The sequence below is a fragment of the Talpa europaea genome (assembly GCF_964194135.1).
Source record: "Talpa europaea genome assembly, chromosome: 1".
NCBI classification, from domain to species: Eukaryota; Metazoa; Chordata; class Mammalia; order Eulipotyphla; family Talpidae; genus Talpa; species Talpa europaea.
Genome location: NC_140073.1, coordinates 44186688 through 44210503, shown reverse-complemented (window position 1 = coordinate 44210503; position 23816 = coordinate 44186688). Strand labels below are relative to the sequence as shown.

The 23816-nt window shown below is 47.1% G+C and overlaps 1 protein-coding gene and 1 pseudogene across 2 annotated transcripts; both read left to right on the top strand.

The window, feature by feature from the left end:
- The first annotated feature begins 15924 nt into the window (after positions 1–15924).
- LOC311175221 (RNA polymerase II subunit A C-terminal domain phosphatase SSU72 like protein 5-like) lies at positions 15925–16507 on the top strand (annotated as a pseudogene). The gene has a single exon. The product of its transcript is annotated as an RNA polymerase II subunit A C-terminal domain phosphatase SSU72 like protein 5-like (transcript).
- A 5605-nt stretch (positions 16508–22112) lies between these two features.
- LOC311182423 (olfactory receptor 52B4-like) lies at positions 22113–23057 on the top strand (the record flags this gene model as incomplete). The annotated part of the gene is made up of 1 exon (XM_084251188.1): positions 22113–23057. One exon carries the CDS (start codon positions 22113–22115, stop codon positions 23055–23057), a length of 945 nt encoding a protein of 314 aa, XP_084107314.1.
- Positions 23058–23816: the final 759 nt, after the last annotated feature.

Below are 23816 nucleotides of genomic sequence, written 5' to 3'. Positions count from 1 at the left end.
TCCAAGTAACTGGGCCACGGAATCCCTGGTTCTGAGGAGCCTCTGCGTGGGTTATGAACCCTGAGAGACACTTACGAAAACACTGCCTTTGAGTCACTCCCTAAGTGCGGGCCTTGGGGCAATTATGTGACACTGGGCCTCAGTTTTCCCATTAAAATGCGAATACTGGGGCCTCCCCGCGCAGCGGTTGAGCGCTGGGTTGCGAAGCTGCCCGCAGCCTCTGCAACGCGGGTTCGATCCCCGGCTGCTCGCCGGCCACCAGAGGAGGATCCCACATGGTGCGCAGACCTCTCCTGCCGCCCGCTGCTCCCCTCGGCAGTGTACTTCGGTCCTTCTGCCTGCTCTGCTCCCCGCTCTGGCTCTGGTGAATTCTCTCACCCTCCCGCGCTTCTGACTGTACCCAGTGCTTGTATAAATGAATAAATAAATCTTTAAAAATAAATGCGAATACTGGGAGGCCCACGGTCTCTTTAATGTTGCCCCGCGGACTCAGTGAGGTGCCGGGGTGGCGCGGCCCACATGCAGCTCAGCGCCTGGCTAGCGGGCAATAAACGTGATCACCGGCGGGGCCACCCTAAGCGGTGGGTCTGTGACGCCCCCACCTGAGCAGAGCCCAGCGAGGTGAGCACGAGACTCCCAGCCCCTTGGGCTCCACGAGTGACGGGAGGGCGTCCCCGCAGGCCGGGCTGGGCAGGAGCCGCCACCCGCTCGCCCTCTGCGCGCCCTTTCTCGCCGTCAGGAGGATGAGCCCCCCGGCCCACGTGCCCCGGGGCTGGCTGGCGAGGCCTCGGTCCCCGGTCCTGGTGGCCGTGTGGGAGGGCGCCCCCACACCGCGGGGCCTCCGCGGACACGCGTGGGGAGGGGAGGACTGGGCGCGGGGGGGGGGAGGACGGGGCGCGGGGTGGGGGGAGGACGGGCGCGGGGGGGGGAACGGGGCGCCAGGGGGGGAGGACGGGGCGCCGGTGGGGAGGGGAGGACGGGGCGCCGGGGGGAGGGGAGGACGGGGCGCGGGGGGGGGAGGACGGGGCGCGGGGGGGGGGTGGGAGGACGGGGCGCCGGTGGGGAGGGGAGGACGGGGCGCCGGGGTGGGGGGCGAGGACGGGGCGCCGGGGGTGGGGGGGGAGGACGGGGCGCGGGGGTGGGGGGGAGGACGGGGCGCGGGGGTGGGGGGGGAGGACGGGGCGCCGGGCCCAACGGCCGCGCGATGTTGCCAGGGCTGCGCCTCCCGCCGCCGCGCTCCCCGAGGGCTCGTTAGCTCTGCCCGGCCGGCAGCCGGCGCCGGGGCCCGGGGGAACCCCGCGACCTCGCAAACAGCAGAGCCGCCGCGCGTCGGCGAGGCCCGGGGGAGGCAGGACCGGCTGAGCCGCGGCGCGCGGGCGAGCGGGGGCCCCGGGAGAGCCGCAGGCGGGTGCGCCGCCCATAGCGGCCGCGCGGGGGCGCCCGAGTCCGCTGAATGAGCCGGACCCCGCCGGCCGCAGGAGCGGAGCGGGGCGCCCTAGTCTCCGCCCAGGAGGGCCCTCTGCGCGCTCCGGGGGCCGCCTTGGGGCGCGTGTCCGCGGGGAGCCGTCTGTTCATCTAACCATTCAGTGGGCGGGGAGCCAGCAGCGCGGGCTCTGGGGCCGAGGGTTGCCCTGTGAGATGGAGTGCTGCTCCTGAGTCTTGCTCACTCGGCTATCCATTTTTTTAACACGAAATTCACCATTTTATTTTATTTTATTTGGTTTTAAATTGCTTTTTCTTTTCTTTAAAAAAAATTATTATATATATTTACATCATTCTTCATTTTTGCACAATGTATGCATTTTCATCTCGGTTATAGTCCCCGTGAAATGCCCACCACCCATTCCCCCGTGCACCATCTCCATAGTTCACCCCCCACTCACCTGTGCGCCACCACCCTGGTCCCTTGTGCTCTTCCACCCCTGTTTTGATCCTACTCCCTTCTCCCTGCCTCACTCAACTATTCTAGCAGGCATGCTGAAAGTTGAAGCCAGGGTTCCTGGCTGGTAAAGCCATAGGAGAGGGTTTTGGGCTTTCAGGTTTTGTGAGCCCCGTTTTAATTTTTCTACTTTATTACTTGGCAACAGTCTATTTTTCACAATGACTATTTTCTGTTCTAGTCTAAAACCCAGTTGTTCATTCTCTTCCCATTACCAAAACAAAAACAAACAAACAACAAACCAACCTGGGGTGTCCTCATCCCCACCTTAAAGTCTGAACCTTTACCTGCCAGTGACAGATGCCCAGGGCTGGGAATGGAGCTCTCAGCCTCAGGGCCGGAGCGCGAGCTCAAGGCTTTACACACCAGGACTGGGCTCCTGGGTCTCTGACCTCAGTCACCCGGGCTGTGACCTAGAGCTGCCTGTCTTTCCTTTTTGTGGTCTTTATCCCATCAGTCCAGAAAGCTCTAATGCCCCACTAATAGCTCATCTTTCCTCATACCCTGGTCCTGGCCCCTTTATACTGTGCTGCCTGTGCTGGCAGATCACAGTGGCCAGTGGTGAGCTCCTCTCTCTGAGAAGGTCTTTCTAGCTGTGGTGGTGGGGAAGTTTCCCTGGTGTGTAGGAAAAAGCAAGATGTCATGTCTCGGCCAAAAAGGAAATTTGGGACCCCTCTTCCGAAGTTACCTCTCTGGCTCTTCAAAATCCTATAGTCACTTTTAAAGTGTTTTTTTCTATTTCCCTTTCAAATGAGCAGGGCAGCCTTAAGGGACTGGTTACTTGGATCACACAGAAACATTAACTCCTTTTTTAAAACCTACATGAGGATCAAAAATCAAAGTTGGCTGCTTTGAGCACTGCTTCCGAGTTTGTGTCCGGCGTGAGGACTCTAAGGGTTGTCTTCTTAGTGAAGGCTGGGCACGGGGCCCAGACACGTCATTTTGGAATTAGGGAATGAACAGTAGGATGGGCAGCAGCACCTCTGTGGCTCCTGGCAGAGGTTGTGTGTGTGTGTGTGTGTGTGTGTGTGTGTGTGAGGAATTCTGTTTGGGTGTCTGGTCTCTCCAGTCGGGGGTGGGGGAGAGTGTAAAACCTGGCAGACATGAAGACTTCCCCAGCTGCGGAGAGGAGGGTCGTGTGTGGCAAACCCAGCTCCCATCTCCCCAGGAACTCTGCACCTCCTCCTGTAGTCAGTTGGCACAGCTGCCCTCTGGTTACCTCTCGCCCTCCTAGTTATACCTGGCTCCTGCCTAACCCCTGCCACACTCCCGGGGGCTGAGTTCTGCTGGGATCCTGTGCTTGCCAAGGCTGGGAGCTGGTACCCTCTGTGCAGCTGGCAGGCCCAGTCCCTGCTTACCCTGGCCAGTTCCTGCCACAGCTAATCTCTTCCCTGAGGCCCGTCCCTGGCAGCGAGCCCTCCCTGGCAGAGCAGGCTGCACGTGACGACTTTACCAGGCACTGGCACTGGTCCCATTTCCTCAGAATCCTTCCTGGGTGGCACCATCCCTCATAGAATTCTTCTGGGAGCCTCTAGAGTGCCCCTGTGCTATTCTAGCACCCCGTGCCTTCCCTAGATTTTCCCTCTTTAACTCTTCTGGTGTATGCAGGGTGCTTTGCCATTTGCAACCCACTTTTTTATTTTATCATTAAAAAAAAAAGATTTGCTTATTTATGCATATAAAAACTGGGGTATAAGCCAGAGGTGCAGGGCGGGGGAGGGGGTGAGAGGATTCACCAGAGACAGAGTGGGGAACAGAACAGGCAGATTGACTGAAATACACTGCTGAGGGGAGCAGCGGGCGAGTCAGGAGAGGTCTGCTGCTTCATGTGGGTAGCACCCTGGCTGGAGATTGAACTCATGTTATAGTGGCTGGCGATAGCTTGACACGGTATCTTTAACCCCTGTGCCACCAGGAGGCCCCACTTTTTTATCTTATTAGAAGCCCCTTCAAGAGCAGGTGATACCTGAGAGACAAGCCCCTGAGTGGGCAGATTTTCTGATGATGTGCTCCGACGCTGCTTCTAGGCAGAGATATGTGGGCAAAGGCACCCCATCACGCTGACAAGTGGACTCCTGTGTTCTCTGTCAGGAAGCATGTTGAATAATTCCTTATTTTCTGACACAGAAAGTCTCCAGGCCCATCTCATATTTTCTCACTCCAAGCTCTGCAAATAGGCATTTTTCTAGGAAACACTTTTTTTTTAGTAAACGTTTCATTTAAAAACAAACCAATGCTTGGAATAGGCATGTTCATTATTGGGGTGTCATTGTTCCTGCCCCTGTCAGGGGTTTGAGCTAGGATATGTGTGTATGAGACAGATAGATATACATGTATCTACCTATGTAAATACATATATAATGTACATACATAGTTACACATCATCATCTTCTCACTGCTCCATCATCATTTTATTTTTCCTATGGCTCCATCTTATTTGCACAGATATGTCCAGGTTCAATCAAACACCTAGAAGGGAGGCCCCACCAAGACTAATTTAAACAGTTTCAAAAATAATTTTGTATTTCGGTGCGCTTTCCATTTTTTTTTTCATATTGCAAACAATGATAAAAACATTATCTTCTTATCTTATCCAGACGCTCTGAGCAGGACGATCTAGTAATCAGGAGGACGTCAGAGAGAAGATGCTAGTTTCTTTCTTTTTTTTTTTAAAGATTTATTTTTATTTATTTATACAAGCACTGGGTACAGTCAGAAGTATGGGAGGGTGAGAGAATTCACCAGAGCCAGAGCGGGGAGCAGAGCAGGCAGAAGGACCGAAGTACACTGCTGAGGGGAGCAGCGGGCGGCAGGAGAGGTCTGCGCGCCATGTGGGACCCTCCTGCGGTGGCCGGGGAACACCCGGGGATCAAACCGGCGCTGCAGAGGCTGCGGGCAGCTTTGCAACCCAGCGCTCAACCGCTGCGCCACCGGGGAGGCCCGAAGATGCTACTTTCTCAGTGAGGCCTTTCCAAATGGCCTCAAAACTGGCTTTCCACCCAAATATCATAGCCCTGCTTTTCCTACAGGCTCTGTCTTAATTACTGAAATATCTGTCATTTGAGGAATGAGGAGGAGAGAACTCTCCTGGGGACAGGCCCAGTGAAGAGCAAGCAGACCTCACCAGAGGGCCTCCCTGGTGGCACAAGGGATTAAGCACCGCACTATGAAGCAATCTGCAGCCTCTGCAGCATGAGTTGGATCCCTGGCCAGCCGGCCAGGGAGCAACCCACATGGCACGCAGACCTCTCCTGCCTCGCCCGCTGCTCCCCTTAGCAGTGTACTTCGGTCAGTCTGCCTGTTCTGTTCCCCACTCTGTCTCTGGTGAATCCTCTCAACCCCGCACCTCTGGCCTGTACCCCAGCTCTTGTATGCATAAATAAATAAATCTTTTTTTTTTAAAAAAAGACCTCATCAGAGAGAGAACTAGGAGGGTCTACCTGAGCAGTTCCACTTCCTGGCTCCAGGACACAGAGGGCAACACCAAAGCCCAGACCCCCACTGGGGGTGGGGGTGGGTGGGTGGTGGGGTGGTGTGTGTGTGTTTGTGTGTGTCAGAGTGAGAGACAGAGAGAAAGAGAGAGAGAGATATTTCCCTGAGACCAATACAGATATTCAAGACTGCCTTTCCAGACTCCCACCCACCAGGCCTCTAGGCAGCCTGCCGGAGAAACTGTAGGCTATAGGGCTGTGCCACAGGCCTCACACGGCAGTCTCTCATCATCGTTCCACAGGGGTTACTGCTCAGGTCAAATCTCCAGGTGTGGATTGTTCTGAGTCAGAGGCAGCAGTGAGCAGAGACTTCTGCGGGCTGTTGAGGGAAGCACTGAGGGAAAATGTCTGCGTCCTGAGGTTCCCATGGCTGTCAGAAGGGTCTAGTGCAGAAAGTTTTCCTTAGTCCCATGAAGTGGTTCCGTTTCTGCTCCCCGGGCAGAGGGCCCCGCGTCCCGGGCTCAGCCTGAGATGTTCAGCACCTGCTTCTGACCACTGACCATTTTTTCTGCCTTAGGGTGGAGAGTTTTCCTCACGGCTCCAGGCTGTGTGTTTCCTTTGGCGACTCCCATTTCTCTGTGATGGTCAGTGTTGGGGCCAAGATGTCTGGGAAAAATTTGGATCTGGGGAAAGTAAAAAAGACAAGAAAGGTCCCTGCCAAGTCAGTATCGATTTGGGGGGTGGTTAGGATCGCATGTTGTAGAGTAAATGGAATTAATCAGGCTTTTTACGCCATTAGCTTCTGTGGCTATCACCTGTGGCCTCGACAGTGCCGATGCAGGAGGAGCGTGGGTGCTTGGAAGTGTGGGCTCGGGGCACGCATGTCTCCTGCTGGACACCTGGAGCATGGTGTAGGCATGCGTGAGTGGGCACATCTGAGCCTGGAGGCCAGCCATGGAAGGGTGGTATCACTCAGAGGACGGCTATAGGAGGAGAGTTATGAGAGGACGAGCGACTACAGAAGAGGCGAGACCATGGGAGGACTCCAGAGAGAGCCCAGAGAAAGCACATAGAGATTTGTGGTTGCTGCCTGCCCCCCAGTACCCACCCCTGCCTGGCCTGCCCCTTGCCTCTTTACCTCTTGAGCCTCCTGGCCCACCAGCCTGCTGCCTGCCTGCGCCTGGTTGCCCCACCAAAGATGTGTTCAAGGAAGCAGTTGACTGATGGGATGGGGACCACAGCCCCCTGGGCTGTCTCCCCTGGGCCCATTGCCTGAGCGCAGAGTCTGTAGGTGAGTGGAGGGAAGCAGAGGGCCATCTCCAATAACCTTTTGCATCCGTTTCTGCTCTGCTCGACCCCAGCCAGGGGGGGGTTAAGGGGGGGGGGGGGGGGGGGGGGGGGGGGGGGGGGGGGGGGGGGGGGGTACTGGGTGACTCTGTCGTGAGGACCGTCTTTGCATATTGCAGGGCATTTAGACGCACGCCTGGCTTCTACAAAGCAGATGCCAGCAGTACACTCTTTCAGGTTTGATAACAAAAAATGTCTCCTGACACTGTCAGCTCTCCCCTAGTGGACACAGTTGCTCCTGGTTGAGAGCTGCTGCTTTATGTCATTTTTAAGGATGGCACATGAGAAAAAAAAAAAAGACAAAACTCACACAGTCAAGAGACCAGTGCCAGAGGCTCAGCATCTGGGAGAGAGTCGGGCACCGCGTTCTGTGAGTGTGTAAAAGAAAGGTGATGAAATGCAGGCTGCTTCTTGGAGATGGTGCAGGAGGTAAAGCCAGGAACTCCATTTCTAAATCTGGAGCAGAAACACAAAATCTATTAGACTTCTGGTGGGTACTGAAATGATAAAAATATTGATAACTTAATGGGAAGAGTTAAACAAAAATATGATAACATCTACTGTATGTGTGACCTTAAGTACTTAGCCTTTGTCCCGCAGTTTAAGTAATATCTGCATATGGACAGTTATAATTTCTGTGACAGCCACTGAAAATTACATTGTGAATCATATTCTATTTATAAACGCATCAGAAGGGCCTGTAAAATATATATTTGGGGATTGTTTTCCTGTTTTCCACCGTGCCCTGTTAAGGAAATTCATCCCCACACCTTGTGCACATTGAGAGAGAAAATGTGCTTCACCTTCTCCCTTACGTCCTGATTCCTTCCAAAGCGTGAAAGAAGAGGGAGGTGGGAGGGAAGCACTATGCCTTGTGCGGTGAAGCCCCGCAGTGTATGTACTGCTCCTTCATTGCTCTCCTTCCCTGGGAGGCCCAGGCCAGAACCTGCATTGCAGAGGAGGCATCTTCCTGTGGGCCATGCACGCGTCCCAACACGGGCCTCTAAAGCCTTGTGGACAAGGTTTACAAGGGAAGCTGTGTGGTGGGAAAGGCATGTTCACTTTAGAGTCTTCTGGGGAAACATTCCAACACGCCCTCAGCCCCAAGTGCATGCTCACACTGGACGCTAGTTGAAAATCCAGGAGGCCAGGACCTATGCACCTTCAGTGAAGGTCCCAGAGTGAGAGTTGGGGGGCAGGATGTAGGGAGGGGGAGTAAGAGAGACAGAACATTGATTAGCGGCAGAAGGTAAAGATCTCTCAACCACGTGGCACACTTCAGGTCCTCTTGGCTTCATCCATCTCATTTTCCAGCTGCTTCTGGAACCAACAGCTTTGACCAACTTTGCTCAAGGGCAGCCGGACAACACCCCTCCTACTGCCCGTGCCTTGAGCCTCTTGTCTCCCTCTTGGGTCCTCCCTGTGAGGCTATTGCCAGACTGCCCTTGACACATGTGAGTGCAGGAGATGTGTGGCCCCCTGGGTCTACCTTTGACTAATGGGAGAGGGAGCCAGTGGGTACACGAGTCAGTTTTACCCCTGTGGTTGGTCTTGAGAGGCAATTTAGAGGGATTATATAATACCCATCCTGGTGTATGCTCACGACAGCTGCACCTGCCTCTCTGCTAGTTTTTAAATAACCCAGGAGTGACCCTTCATCAAGGCAGTTGCTGTAACTGGTTTTTCAGGCTGAAACTATTCACCAAAAGTGGTTTGGCTACCTCCCTCCCTTTCTTCTAACGTTGGTTCATATTCCATATTCTCAGGACACCTATCCTCACCCTTATTTAATCCTCTTACAAACCACAACCATCATCCATAATCCTCTACCCTCTCCATTTTTTGATTCCCGTAGTTCTTGTCTTCAAACATAGGACACGTCTTGTTTATTTATTACATGGTTTAGCTCTCTTCCCTCGCCACGCAATAAAATGAAACAAAACCAAACTTAGATTAAGTGAAGAAAACTAAGGTCCCTGGAAAGGAGGGCACCAGATATGGCGGGAGGGGGGGGGGAGGGAGTAGGGGTGGGGCTTTGGGCAAAACCCTAAAGGATGTAAATTGTATGCGTGGTGGTAGTGTTGTAGAGCAACCCCGATACAAAACGGGGTGCCTGACTGTGGGTCCTCACCCGCGCGCTTAAAAGGACTTATCAATGCTCTACTGCAGGCACACGTGAAAGGTTAATAAAAGGTTTATTTACAAGGGAAGGGGAAATGAGGAAATGTACAGCTCTGGGAGAAAAGTGGGAGACAAAGTTTTAAATGAGTCCTACCCGATCCGCCGATCAGGAATCCCAAAATGGCGCTCTCAGAGTTGGCCGCCTGCCAGGAGCTGTGAAGCCAGGAGGCGAGCAATCGCGAGCCAGAGAGAGCCCAAGGCCCACGTGTTTGGTTTTTTATATCCAACCTGGCTGCCCAACTCCACCCTCAGGTCCCAGCCACCCTCCCTTGGTGGTGATGGGATTTGTCTTTCCCAGAGTCTTGATGGCTTTAGTCTGGAGTGGGGGTGGGGTCCACAAAGCCTGTATGGGATTAACTCAGGACATCACTTCCCCCTAACAATTCCCCCCTTTCACTTTTTGCCACCATTTCCATGGTGATGAAGATCAAACATATGGATGCTGGGATACAGTCTCAGATGAAAGTTTTCCAGGGTTCCAGTCTGAAAGAAAACGAATCCCTCCAGGTATTGTCCATTGTGGAAAGCAAAAGTCCTCCATTCCTGGAAAAACAGTTCATCAGTCCCAGCCGAAAGAAAACATCTGGAGGCATTAGCCAGAACAAGACAGCAGATATGTCAAAATCACAGGAAAAAAAGTTAAAATGGTTCAACTTATGCAAAAATGAATTCTCTTAACCTTGATCCCAAACTTTAACAGCATAGCAAAAGTTTGCAAATTAAGTCTACTTTTAAACCATTTTGCCTATTTTTGCATAAAATCACAGGGCAGAATAACTAAGCAGCAATTTTAGCTGGCTTTGTTGAAATACTCCATATAGGATCAGAGCGAACCATTGGCATCTGGTCGATGTAGGCTTCAGGTACAAAGTTAGTCTCATCAGACTCCACCTGGGCTTTCCTCTTCTCGAGGGTACCAGGGCATTTTCGTTGGCCGGGTTGTCCAGTCCTGCCAATGGAGGCAAGCTTCCTCACCTTCTTTGGAGGTCTCTGGAACCCTACAAACAAGGCAAACAGGTTCTCCTCTTCTTGGTTCAGCTCTGTTTCAACTTTCTGGAAGAACTCCACACAAAGCCACACAATGAAACTTATGTCCAATTTTTTTCAGTTTAAACAAAATCCCTATGGAAGTTATGCAAAAACAGACTCTGAGATAAGTAGTAAAAGATTACTACCACTATTTTTATGCTGTGTTGGTATCACGGGGAGAGAAAATGCAAACACAAGTTAGCTTTGTTGGGGAAAAAAAAATTACAACCGTGCTGCAGATCCTGGTCACCAAAACAAGAGAACTTTGTGGATTTAGAACAAAATGCAAAAAAAAGCATGAGTATTATGTCAAGGAAAACTTAGTAAATATGAGGTGTATTTCCAAGTCTATTCAGTCCTTAGTAGAAAAGTTTTACTCTCAACAGTTCCATCAATAGGAATCTGTTGAGACCTTTTCTCCCTATATTTTCAGAAACAATTCCTGTAGATACTAAACAATTGAAGTATACAATATTACAAGGTGACAATCATCATTGACAATTTACATCCATATCAGGTCAAGGTGTTATTACCCGATTTCCCAAGTGACAATGCTTCCCTTCTAGTTTTACTCTACTAGGTGAGCCAAATAGAACAAATTCATCTAATGCCTTTCCCAGGAGGAAAGGGAGAAACTTTGTGGAGTGTCTCAGGAGCTCTACTGAGGTTCCACAAAATTTCCTTGCATCAGCCAAATGACAGGCTACCAAATTTGTACTTGAATTTAGATTTCTGGGAAGCTTTGCCATAAATATCAGAAAAATAACAGAAACAACAATGTTCAATCTCTATGAAGGCACCGGCTTAGTTCAGTAGCACAATGTTGACAATGAAACCATAACCTTTAGTTTTTCTCAGAACTGGAGACTCTTCTTTTTTTTTTTTTTTCACGTCTATGGGCACCATGTATACCAATTTGTCAATCCCTGGAGGTCAAGACAAGGACACAAGGAAAGGACATACAGACATACAACATATAGACACAAAGAGCTCATTAGTTACCATTTATCACGCGTGGGATATCTCATGCAACTGCAGTTTCACTTATTGGCCAAAGTAACAAAAAGAAAGCAGAGAAAAAAATCTCAAAGGTAAAAAAAAAAGCAGAAAGTTAAAAAAAAATAACAAAATCAAAATCAAGATTGAAAACCTTTCTGTGTAAAAAAAAATAGTGGCAGCATATGCATGATCCTAGATGCTATTTCACGTCTCCTAAACTTTGAAAAGAAGAAGATTGGTTAGAGCATGTTAGTTTTCTCAGGGTTTCTTCAGGAAAAAAAATGAGTCCTTGGGTATCCTGTAACAATAACTGGAAAAGAAGTCAGTAATATTCAAGTTTTTGTCTGTTTCTTAAACAAATATCTCAAGTCCTCAATGGGTTCACAAGACCAATGGGACTTCGTCTCTGGGTCAGTTCCTCCTGGGGCTTCTCTAGATCTAGTGGAGCCCCCGGGCACCCCTATTCTGCATCTGAACTTTCTCCATGAACTATCATCTGTCTCCTCTCCTCTGCACTTGGTTCTAGATTCCTTCTACTCTGTCTGTATTCCCTCCTATCTTCACCTGAGGCTCTACCCTGTGCTGTCATTTGTCTCCTGTCCTCTGTGCTGGGCTCTCGATTCCTTCTCTGTCTGTATTCCCTGTCATCATCTGAGCCTCCACTCTGTGCTAACATTTGTCTTCTTTCCTCTCTCCTTGGTTCCTGGTTCTGTGTGCTCCTTCTATATTCCCTCCTGTAACCCCTACGTGAATCATCATGTCTTGGGGTTCTCTGTCTTCTATCCTGCCTTCTATAATTATTGCGTCTGCCGCTTCCCTGTAACCTGGGACAACTGTACTTCCAATGTCCCTCTTCCCTACAGAAAGCACACTGATCTCTTCCTAGGGGTTCACGTCTCTGTCCATTATTGTTTCCCTGAAACCCTGTTCTGTGTTCTCTTTGTAAAAAAACAGTCGCAGGTTTCGGTCTCCTGTGCTCTCTATTATTATAAACCCTGAATGCCAGGTCCACTACCTGGGACGGACTCATCTCAGTGACGCCGTCCACCTTAGCTAACTTTTTCTTTATGTCTGGGGCACTATGGGTAATGAAAGCCGTAGTGATCAGACGAGCATTTTCTGGGGCATCTGGGTTTATGTCCGTGTGGTTAGTGTAAGTTTGAATAATCCTCTCAAGGAACTCTGACGGATCCTCATTAGCTCCTTGCTCGAGTTGCAATATTTTGTTAAAGTTTTTTTGTTTGGGGATCCCCTGCTGCAGTCCTACCAATAAGCATTTTTTATAGAGATCCAACATCGCCGTTCCTCCATTGTTAGGGTCCCATCCAGGATCTCTCTCTGGGACAACAACCTCCGGCTCTGGGGACTGCCTATCCTGTTGGTGGAGACGGTCAGCCTCCTCCCTGGCTTTCCTGAATACCATCCTCTGCTCATCCAGCGTTAATAAAGTATGCAGCATGGACTGTATATCTGCCCAGTTAGGGCGGTGGGAGACGAAGATAGAGGCAAACAAGTTCGCCATCCTCTTGGGAGCCTGCCGGTACGAGGGAACAGAGCTCCTCCAATTTAGGAGGTCCGCAGTACTGAACGGATGGTGCGACCAAAAGTACCCAGCAGGTCTCCCATGTTCATTTAAGCCACACATTGGCATCTGGCGAAGTGGAAACTGCCCTGCCTCAGGTTGATCCTTCCTGCCAAAATGGGTGCTGAGTCTAGTGTGGGGAGGAGACGCCATTTTAGTGTCCTCCCCAGAGGGCAGTGGAGGCTGTGCAGCCTCAGGGGTCTGCATGGGAGGGGCCTTGTCACGTGGAAGAGGATTTTGTCCTGATGTATTTAAAGTATTTAAAATATGATGCTCCTCCTCTTCTAACTCTGCTCGCTGGCTGTCCTCATGGAAAGGGGAAGGTCTATCCTTTTTCTGCACCATTAGCCTAGCCTTCGCCTCCGCCATATCTAATTTATGGAGGGCGGCCTGCATCCGGTCCTGCATACCTTTAAAAGCTGACTCAAAAACGTTATGATTTTCATCCCTTATACTCTTAATCGTTAAATCAAAAGCCTGATTTTGTTGTTGTATGGCCACGTTAAAAGCCTGAATTTGTTGTTGCATGGCTATGTTAAGAGCCTGAATGTGTTGTTGCACATTCTCAGTATGTGAAGTAGAACTTCTACCTCTCACAGCAACAAGAATGTAGCAAATTGCGCTTACACATATTACCAAAAAACCACCCAGAAGCACAGTCTGTAAAGGGATGGCTTGTAAACCACCCATGTATGTATACTATAGTAAAATCACGTGCCATACACCAGGCTTCATCAAATTATTTATATTAATGAAACTGGTGGTGATATTTAATGGAAGAAGACTACTCAAATTCAAGGCCGGAAGGAAACTGAAAGAACTCAGGCTAGGGATGAAACTGTATAGGCTCATGGTTGAGGCCATATTTGAGTCAAAACGCACCCACAAGGGCTGTACGCACAGGGAAAAAACAGACTTTTCAGGACTAGAGACAAATATTATACTGCTAGTCCTGCAGAACTAGTGCGCTTATGGTGACCAACGCAAGGAATGTTACTTTGGGCTGGTCAACCGCGGGTGTAACTTGGAAACCACGCTGGGCGCCAAACTGTTGTAGAGCAACCCCGATACAAAACGGGGTGCCTGACTGTGGGTCCTCACCCGCGCACTTAAAAGGACTTATCAATGCTCTACTGCAGGCACACGTGAAAGGTTAATAAAAGGTTTATTTACAAGGGAAGGGGAAATGAGGAAATGTACAGCTCTGGGAGAAAAATGGGAGACAAAGTTTTAAATGAGTCCTACCCGATCCGCCGATCAGGAATCCCAAAATGGCGCTCTGAGAGCTGGCCGCCAGCCAGGAGCCGTGAAGCCGGGAGGCGAGCGATCGCGAGCCAGAGAGCCCAAGGCCCACGTGTTTGTTTTTTTATATCCAACCTGGCTGCCCAACTCCACCCTCAGGTCCCAGCCACCCTCCCTTGGTGGTGATGGGATTTGTCTTTCCCAGAGTCTTGATGGCTTTAGTCTGGAGTGGGGGTGGAGTCCACAAAGCCTGTATGGGATTAACTCAGGACATCACTTCCCCCTAACAGTAGATGGGCCCTAGACTTTAGATGGGGACCATGATGTAGCGTATACAGATATCAATTATAATGGTACACACACCTGAAATCTGTGTGATGTTATAACCAATTTATTTTCAATAAATTAAAAATTAAATATGTAAAAAGAAAATACAGAGGATGTAATTTTAAAGTCCTGCATAATTTTAAAGTTCTGCTTATCCGTATTGTTTCATACTCACTTCATAGCTTTAAGGTTTATAGCATTCAGTGAATAAATTAAGATGTGTCAGTGATTAAAAAAATTCAAGTATGTTGACTTCAGTATGAAAGTACTCAAACCAAGCTGTACTTGTAGGCACAAAAAGTACACAGAAACTTGCATTAATTCCTGGATTCCTTGAGAATTTCAAGAGTGTTGACATTTCGAAAGTATTGTAGGGGAGCAAGATTTGCACCGCAAGTTATGTTCCTTTGGCATGAGGAATATTTCATAGGAGGGGCTCTGAGGTTGGGCAGAGGTTGCTTACTGTAAGAGACATTTACAAGAGTAGGGGATAATCCCCTTTAATAATCTCCAGGATGTCCAGGCAAGATCAAATCTCTTTATCTTGAGTTAGTGGGCACACTAATCCATTTATCTCTTAGGCACAGAGAAGGCAGCACCTTAAATTTGCATTAAAATGGAATCACAGTTTTCTGGTCTTTCCTGACATTTTTAGTGATGCTCCTTCTTCTGCCCTTTCAAAGTTATTGCCTTTAGCTTTAGTTACTTAATGAGGTGAGTAAAGTCCTTGTACATAGATTTATCACCTCTCTCTTTTATATAAGAGGTCATATGTGGGATGATTGAACCATTTTTTTAAACCTCTTGTCAATTTTTTTTTTAATATTTATTTATTTATACAAGCACTGGGTACAGTCAGAAGCACGGGAGGGTGAGAGAATTCACCAGAGCCAGAGCGGGGAGCAGAGCAGGCAGACTGACGAAGTACACTGCTGAGGGGAGTAGCGGGCAGCAGGAGAGGTCTGCACGCCATGTGGGACCCTCCCCGGAGGCTGGGGATCAAACAAACCTGCACTGCAGAGGCTGCGGGCAGCTGTGCAACCCGGGAGGCCCTCTTGTCAATGTTTTTGATGTTAATTTGTCTTTTGTGAAGGACCAAGAGGTCAAGGGGCAGTCACCCCACTCCACCCCCCCCCCATGAGATGCAGAAAATGCTGCTCCTTTTCTCCCACTGTACTATCAGCAGGGGTTTTTGTCCCCAAGGCAGTTTGTTTGTGTGGGTGTGCAACTGTATGGTGTTCTGGGCAAAACGATGTACTTTTGCTATGTTTTACACAATTTCACCTTCAGAAAAATCCAGTGTTTAAGTGCAGTAGTACGCGAGTCATACCTATGATTCAACTGGGTAAGTTCACATGTGTCCAACCAGTTGGGCCAATGTATGTAGCAGGGACAATTGCAGGATGTGCTACTTGTTAACCTGGTCACTATCGTCCTCAGTCTACATTGACCCCCTGAACCATGGGCGATCTGCAAAGGTCAAATCAGTGTCACTGGGAGAATGCACTGATGTTGAAATTTTGAGGCAAATTAACATCAAAAACATTGACAAGAGGGCCTCCCCGGTGGTGGCGCAGTGGTTGAGCGCTGGGTTGCGAAGCTGCCCGCAGCCTCAATCTCCTTGCGGTTGTGGTGATTAGACTATACTCTCCCATCACAATTGAGTGGACTCTGGAGGCCCGGAAGCCCCTCCCACTTCATGGAGGTGAGTCATTATAAAGCCAGTGGCCTCCCGTTGTCTGACACTTCACTGGCTGGAAGAGCTCTAGCCAAGAGCTCATCTCTGGCTTCAGAGCCCCATGGTGACCAAAGCCCCTGAGGGCCTGTGACCCTGAGGGGTCGCCATCATGCCCTTCTCCTGGCTCAGGGTGGCTGTGGTCTGTAGGAGTAATATGAACATGGAGCAGTGCATGGCAGCGCACCGCATCCGCAGGAGCAAAGTGCTCACGGTCAGGTCTTTCAGAACCGGATCCTGCCTGAAGATCCCAGGACCTGACCTTCCCATGGTTTATGATTTCTCAGGACATATGAAGAGAGGTACAACGACCTTCTCAGGAGAGACTACAGGCGCTATCACAGGAATGGGATCTTGCTCATCTTGGGGAGAAGTGGGAGGCTCAAGCCCAGGCCAGAGAGGTTTCAAGAGTGCACGGATCCCTTTGATGTCATCTTTACCTGTGAGGAGAGTGTGTACGACAGGGTGGTGGCACATCTGTGTGCCCGAGACCAGGAGACCCAGCAGCCCATGCACGTGATCAATGTGAACATCAGAGACACCCTGGAGGGCACGGCCCTCAGAGTGCTGTTCATCTGTGAGCTCTGCCAGCACCTCAAGCACCCAGATGACATGGAAGACAGTGAGAGTCAACTGCTCTTGGAAGTGGAGGGAAAACAGGCAGGAGCTTTCTTTGCACGGTCTGCTTCTACTGAACATCTTGGCTGGGTTTGGTCCAGTGGCCTTGAAGAACTTCTGCTGGGAAGATTTGACTAGTCCCGCCGTTTGTGTGAGATGGGTCCCCTAAAGCTCTTTGTGCTAAACACCTCTGGGGATTCCTAAAGGGCTATGAGCAAGAAAAGCATTTTATAGGAAGTGAGGACAAGGACTGGGAATCCTCAAAGAAACACTTCCAATGTGGGGACACTGTTGCAGGACATCATAGTGGGGAAGTAATTCTGGACTCTCCTGGGACCTGCAAGAAACTTTCCAAGGTAACTGAGCAGACCAAAGCCTATAACAGAGCTGGAGAAGTCATTGGTTTTAGGAAATTCAGCAGGAAAATAACATGCTTAGGCCATGTCATGAAACACTTTGCTTTTGATTATTGTGTGTGTGTTGTCACTAATAAACATTCCTTTTTTTAATGAGGAAGAATTATAATGCACTCTTGGAGATACATCTATTTTGACTTAGATTGTATCTTTAACCAATGTTGACTTCAATAGCTAAGAATCAAGCAGTATGCAATAGGCTACATATTGCTGTTGTAGGCTTGGAACTGTGTGGGTGTTAGGAGCATACAAGGCTCCTTTCAAGTTAGACAAGAGCAGGATGCTTGATGGCCGTGGGGCAATACTGATGTGTCTTGCACCCCAGGGATTGGTCAGTGGAATGCCTTGTTAATAAGATTAGAGCCATGGGTGGGAGTTTGGTGTACATGCACCCTCCCTAAAGCCCAATATCCAGTGTTCAATTTGACCCACTGTTGTCAATAAAAGGCTGGGATCTTGCTCTTGAGTGGCATCCTGCCTCCTACAGCCTGCTCCGCGACTCCTGTTTCTTTTATCTTTGTGGTGTTCCTGATGCAACAGAACTGTCTTTTATATTCACATCTTATCAAATGAATTGAAATGTATAAAAAAATCTGAAGGAAATGGTGTATTTTTTTCTGTGGGGGATGTGTTTCATACCCTTTAGTTTTGCTACATTCTTTTAAAATTTTTTTAATTACCAAGCTTATAGGGAACCAGTCTTTCAAATGAGAATGTTACTATCACGTCTAATATTCATGGTTTTGAACAAGGGATGCTCAGGCAAGAACCCCAAGGATGTTTGCAAGAGGAACATTCTTCTTGCTGAAGGTCAGCAGATGACTGGCTCCAGCCATGTGTGATTTACAGGAGAACCCAGTGCAGGGGCAGCTGGGCATAGTTGCACTACTTTACCACTGCCTGGTGAAGTAGTTTTGATTAGTAAGAATCCTCTTTCTCCATGGAGTGTAGACAGGTTGGAGCAAATATGGAGTTGGTGGGAGCAGCTAGCATAGTGAGTGGTCCATGAGGAGAGACTGGAGCTTAAAGTAGGGTGTTGTTTATGGAAAGGTAGAGAAGGGGACAGATTAGAGGGAAAAGTTCACAGCTGAAATGTTGAGGCTTCTGATGAGAAGACATATTAGGAGGGATTTAGTTATCACTCAGTTTTTCTGCCTTTCAACACAGATGTCCAGCTTCTTGTTGGCGTATATAGCCTGTGGGTGGTGGGGCAGTGTTTCTTAGTAGGCAGTTTTTTCTGTTCTCTCAGTTGGTTTAAGGAAAGTTCATTGGCACAGTGGGAGGTCAGGTATATATCAGGGGTGAGTGTGCTGAGATTACTGTTTCCACTTATGGAAATACGACTTGAAGTAGGATTTTCTTGGTAGTATTGAGAGTTTTGGAGATAAAGTTGAGGCCCGCACTTGGTAACCGTTTGTCAGTGTATCCATTGGAAGATAATTAGATGAGGTTGTTATTTGAGTTCCTGACTGTTTGGCTGAAATAAGGCAAATAAGACAGAAGGAAAATGTTGAAAATGCTGCGGCTGATCCAAGGGTGTCATAGGTGTGATGGGTGACAGTCATAACTATTACCAGAAACAACTACAGAGGAATTAAATGTCCTCAAATGAATACTAGCAAATAGAATCTAACAGTAGAAAACAGTCATGTACTGAAAACTAGTGGGATTTATTCCAGGGCTGCAAGGATGGTTCAACATGCACCAACCAGTCAATTTGACAGTCCACATTGAAAAAGGAAGGATACTGAGTACATAAACACCTCAAAAGATGGGGAAAAAGCATTTGAGAAAATTCAACATCTCTTGGTGATAAGGAACTCTCAACATCTGGGCATTTAGAACAAATACCTTTCGGACGTTCCAAGTTTTAGGCACACCAGTTTATTAAAGAGACAACAAGGATGTTTTAAGTATGTCAGTAGCTTTCTTTGTAAATATTTTGCTATTTTCCCTAGTTTCTTGTGTCCAACCACCTGGATTCTACTTTTTATTACGTAATTACATTTTGATGTCTTTCCTGCTTTCACCTCACTCTAGATCCACTCATAAGAGGATATAATACTTTAAGTTTTTTGGAGCAGGAAGTTCAAATTGGGAAAGCAGGATGAATTTTCAGATTCACCTCTCTCCATGAAATTAAAGGTAGAAGAAAAAAGAATGTTATGCCTGAGTAAATCAAGGTCAAATTGAATACTACTATAAAGTGAACACTCTTGCATGTAGTCAAAGGTGTGTAGGTATGAAATAGAAATTTGATTAAGTTCATTAAAGTTCACATGTCGTCTAGGTGTTAATCTTTTTTTTTTAAGAGATTTATTTATTCATGCATACAAGAACCAGGGTACAGGTCAGATTTGTGGGAGGGTGAGAGGATTCACCAGAGACAGAGTGGGGAACAGAACAGGCAGACTGATGGAAGTACACTGCTGAGGAGAGACAGGAAGGGTTTGCCGCACCATGTGGGTATCTCACTGGCCGGCCGGGATTGAACCCGCACTGCAGAGGCTGTGGACAGCTTCACAGTGCTGCGCTCAACTGCCTGCGCTACCAGGGAGGCCTCTAGGTGTTAATCTTGTGTATCACACTCACTTAGAAAATAGTTAAACAGTATATTTAATTCTCTGGAATTTGAAATTCATGTGAGCCTGGTAGGAATACATTTTAAACCTAATCCATTGCATGAACAAGAAAGCTTTAAAAGTCATGAGTTCATATTAATTGTAATCATTTATATTCTTTACTTAAAATAGGCTGCAGCAACACTAGTATTGGTGGTAGAAGCTTTTTCTTTTTTTTTTCTCGAAGTATCTGTAGAACAAGCAAGAAATTGAAGAAACAGAAGAAAACGAGAAGGTTGGGGAATGGTTTTAGGGACCTAGTTCATTTGGGAGTAGGGTAATATTGGGTAGACAGCTCTGGTCCCCGGAGCCCTGTTATAAGTGCATATCTCAGGAGTTCTCATGACAGGGAATAAATGACCCAAGTTCTAGCATGCAACAAGTCAAAATTCATTGCTTATCTCTCATCTGTTCTTGAAGACATGATCTAAGACTGGTGAGTGAATTAGAATCCTGTTGGTGTTTGTGTTTCCAAGATCGAGATAAAATCTGGGCTAGTGTTATTTTCCACACTGTCCGCACTTGGACACCACTGCTTCATGTGGACAAAGAACGGTAGCAGGAGGAGGCATACATCTGTTTGGTTCCAGCACATGTGTTGGTGAGGTCTGGGAAGGGAGGCGACAGCATATGGGTTAGTTAGAGTTCACCAAAAGTTAGTAAATAAGAGATACCATACAAAAAATTAATAGGTGAGCTAATAGACTAGATATGAGAAATAGGAGAGATATTGATGTAGACAATTTTGGGAAATATGAGAAGAATCCTGAACATGACAGAACTGAGCTTCAGCTTCCCCAAACAAGGAGTGGGAAGGGTCTTTGAGGAGACGCGAGGCCATCTCAGGCAGATGTGAGAGATCAGAGTTGAGGAGGCATTTGAGGGGGGATTTGAAGGATGAACCCCTCTTAGAGTAAAGTCACTGACATGATACCAGTCTCAGCAAGTTCCCAGCCCCTGATCTCCTTGGTCTCTCTCCTTAGCTGAAACAATAAAAAATTCCTGACTTCTCCATTTGACCAGTCACATGGCATCATCAGTTTCTGTAATCTCCCATTATCTCAAGCCCTGCCCTTGTTGAATTGTGTCTTTCGTGACCTCTTCCTTCTCCCAGAGCTTTATAAAGATGCTTCCCTATCTCAAGGCTTGTGATAAGATCCCCTCACCAGTAACTCTAATGGCAGAATGATTTCTCCCATCACTTGGAGTGTAGTGATAGGAGCTGATTTTCCTTCTTAGAAATGGAAAAATAGAGGCATGGAAAGGGATAATCTGTTGGGAAAAAAATAATGTTAATATCAATAAGCATAAGATTTGATCCTGTTCTAGTTATTCTGAGATATCTTCCTCAGAAATAATGAACATTTATCTCCATTTCTTCAAAATGACCTGCTTATAAATTTGCTCCACCCTCAATGTGTGAGTCCCAGGACCCAGAAGCTTCCCATTTCTCCCCTGTTTCCAGTTTGTTATATGATGTTTGAAAGTAGTTGCTGCTAAAATACTTGCTGAATGACTGAATGAATGAATGAATACACTAGCAAATACATCATCAAATTTCCACTTCAAGAAAAATCTTCTAAATATCATGTTCCATGCCCAATAATGTCTTTCTTTTCCTCATTTCAGTCATTTTAAAATTGAATTTCCTAAGGTGTGAGCACAAGAAAGACCTCAGGGATATAGGCCTTATCAATGTTACCACTTAATGGTCTTGACTGTCTTAACAAATGAATAAACTGTATGTGAAGAATTCAGAAACTTCAAACTCTTTTCCATCAATTATTGGTTTGTGCCATTAAACAAATGACTCATATTCACCGAGTCTCACTTTTTTGCATATGAAGTAGGGAAAATACTCAATTTCTGAAAGTGTATGTTCAATATCTAAATGTAAATATAGATAAAATATTATAAAGTGTTTACTACAGTTTTCTGTTATAAAGCAGATGTGTAATCCATATTAGGCTAATTTCTCTGTGACTGTATTATGTTCAGATCCATGCTGTTCTTGAAACACCACTGGCCATTTGGAATCCAGTCTCTTTGTCAATTACTATTCCAATAAGTTGTCACAACTAATAGTTCTAAGTAGATTAATTAAGTAGATTTTTCTAAACTACTGGTTTGACCACTCTGATCACCACCCCCTGTAAAAAGGATGGAGTCCGTGTGAAGTTGTGATCAGGACCCTTCACAACCAGGAAAAACCTGCTTGTGTAACTTTTCCTCTCCTCTCTCCCCTAAGCATCAAACACCCTGGACTGAAAATGTTGCAAGAACACTACCATTTCTCATGATGATTCCTATTTTCAGTCTTCATCTTCTGATAATTCTAAAGTTTCAGTATCATCTCTCACTGTTTTTCAAAACACACACAATGATTTTATTCACAACTATTTGTTTCTAGAAGTACAAGCAACAGTATCTTTGAATAGATGGAAATGTGTAACTTTAGGGGACAAAGAACATACCCTATTTTTATCCTTTTCATCTTTGTATGTGTCTTATTTACATGTTCAAAGAAGATGGAGAGTCTGGAATATGCTAAAAACATCTGGTGTCTTCACAAGGAATATTACCGAAAAATCTGTTTTCCTCTGTCTCTGTGAATAGGAAGTGAGGTCTCTGGTGGTCTTGCAGATATGATTACCTTAAATCACACCGGCGTTAGTCACACAGTCTTCTGGTTGCTGGGCATCCCTGGCCTTGAGGACCAACACATGTGGATTTCCATACCCTTCTTCATTTCCTATATTATCAACCTGCTTGGAAATAACCTGCTCATTTTCATTATCCTCATGAAGCGCAGCCTCCATGAGCCCATGTACTTCTTCCTCTGCATGCTGGCTGGAGCAGACGTTGTCCTCTCCACGTGCATTGTACCTCAGGCTTTGGGCATCTTCTGGTTCCACGCTGGGGAGATCTCCCTGGATCGCTGTGTCAGTCAGGTATTTTTCTACTCTTCCATTTTCATCTCTGAATCAGGGATCTTGCTGGTGATGGCGTTTGACCGCTACATTGCCATTTGCTACCCACTGAGATACACCACTATTCTAACACACTCACTGATTGGGAAAATTGGTGTCTGCATTGTTCTGAGAAGTTTTTGTACAATATTCCCCATAATATTTCTTCTGAAAAGACTGAATTTCTGCAGAAGTAACATTCTTCCACACACCTTCTGTGAACACATTGGCTTGGCCAAATATGCTTGTGATGATATTCGAGTGAACATCTGGTATGGACTTTTTGTCATAATATCAACAGTGATCATAGATGTCCTGTTAATTTTTGTTTCCTATATGATGATTCTTCATGCTGTCTTCCACATGAGCTCCAAAAATGCTCGCCACAAAGCTCTCAACACATGTGGCTCCCATGTCTGCATCATTGTCCTCTTTTATGTACCTGCGATCTTCACAAGTCTTTTTCAGCGATTTGGACGCCACATTCCACCTCATGTCCACATCTTGTTGGCGAATGTCTTCGTTTTGGTCCCACCTATGGTTAATCCCATCATTTATGGGATCAAGACTAAGCAAATCAGAGAGCAGGTGGCTCATATATTTTTCCCAAAGCAGAAATAATGTTTGAACAGAAACAGAGTTTTAGTATCTCCAGCTGTCAATACATGTGTAATGAATTTGGGGTGTGGGAGGGTCAACTGAAACAGTAGGGACTGGCAAGTGACTTTTATCTCAGGAGTTTATAAGGTAGTTTGTAGGAGTTATGTCTTCCATTGACAAAACATCCCCTAAAAGCTTTGTCATGTTTGGTATTAATATAAATTTGGAATAGTGCGAATTTGACCTTGAAGGATGAGTTTGGAATTGTTCCCTCTCCTTCAATTTTTGGGAAGAGTTTTAAAAACAATGTCAATAGTTCTTATGTAAATGTATCGTAGAATTAGCCAGTGAAGTGGTCTGATATGGGGTTTTCTATATTGGGAGGTTTTTGAGTACTGATTCAGTGCCTTACCCATTAGCAGTCTATACTTATTTTTAATGTTCTTTCCTTTAACCTTTATACTCATGGCAGCTTTACTTTTTTCTCCTGGGTTGTATTGCCTGGTTTAATTACAGTTTTTCCTAAATCTTTCTGCCATGTCATCACTCTTGATGCATATGCTAGTCATCTGTCCACCATTCAGGGGTCATTGTCTTTGTCTGGGCGTAATTAGTTTGTAAATATGTGAAGGAGGCAAGTCTGGTGACTTCTCTCTGATGCCATCTTGTGGAACTTCCATCTTCCCACTTCTCAAGTGTGGGCTGCACAGATGACTTCTCCTCTAAGGAGTAGAGTATGGAAGGGGGAATAGAGTAACTTTATAGTGGGGAAGCCTGATA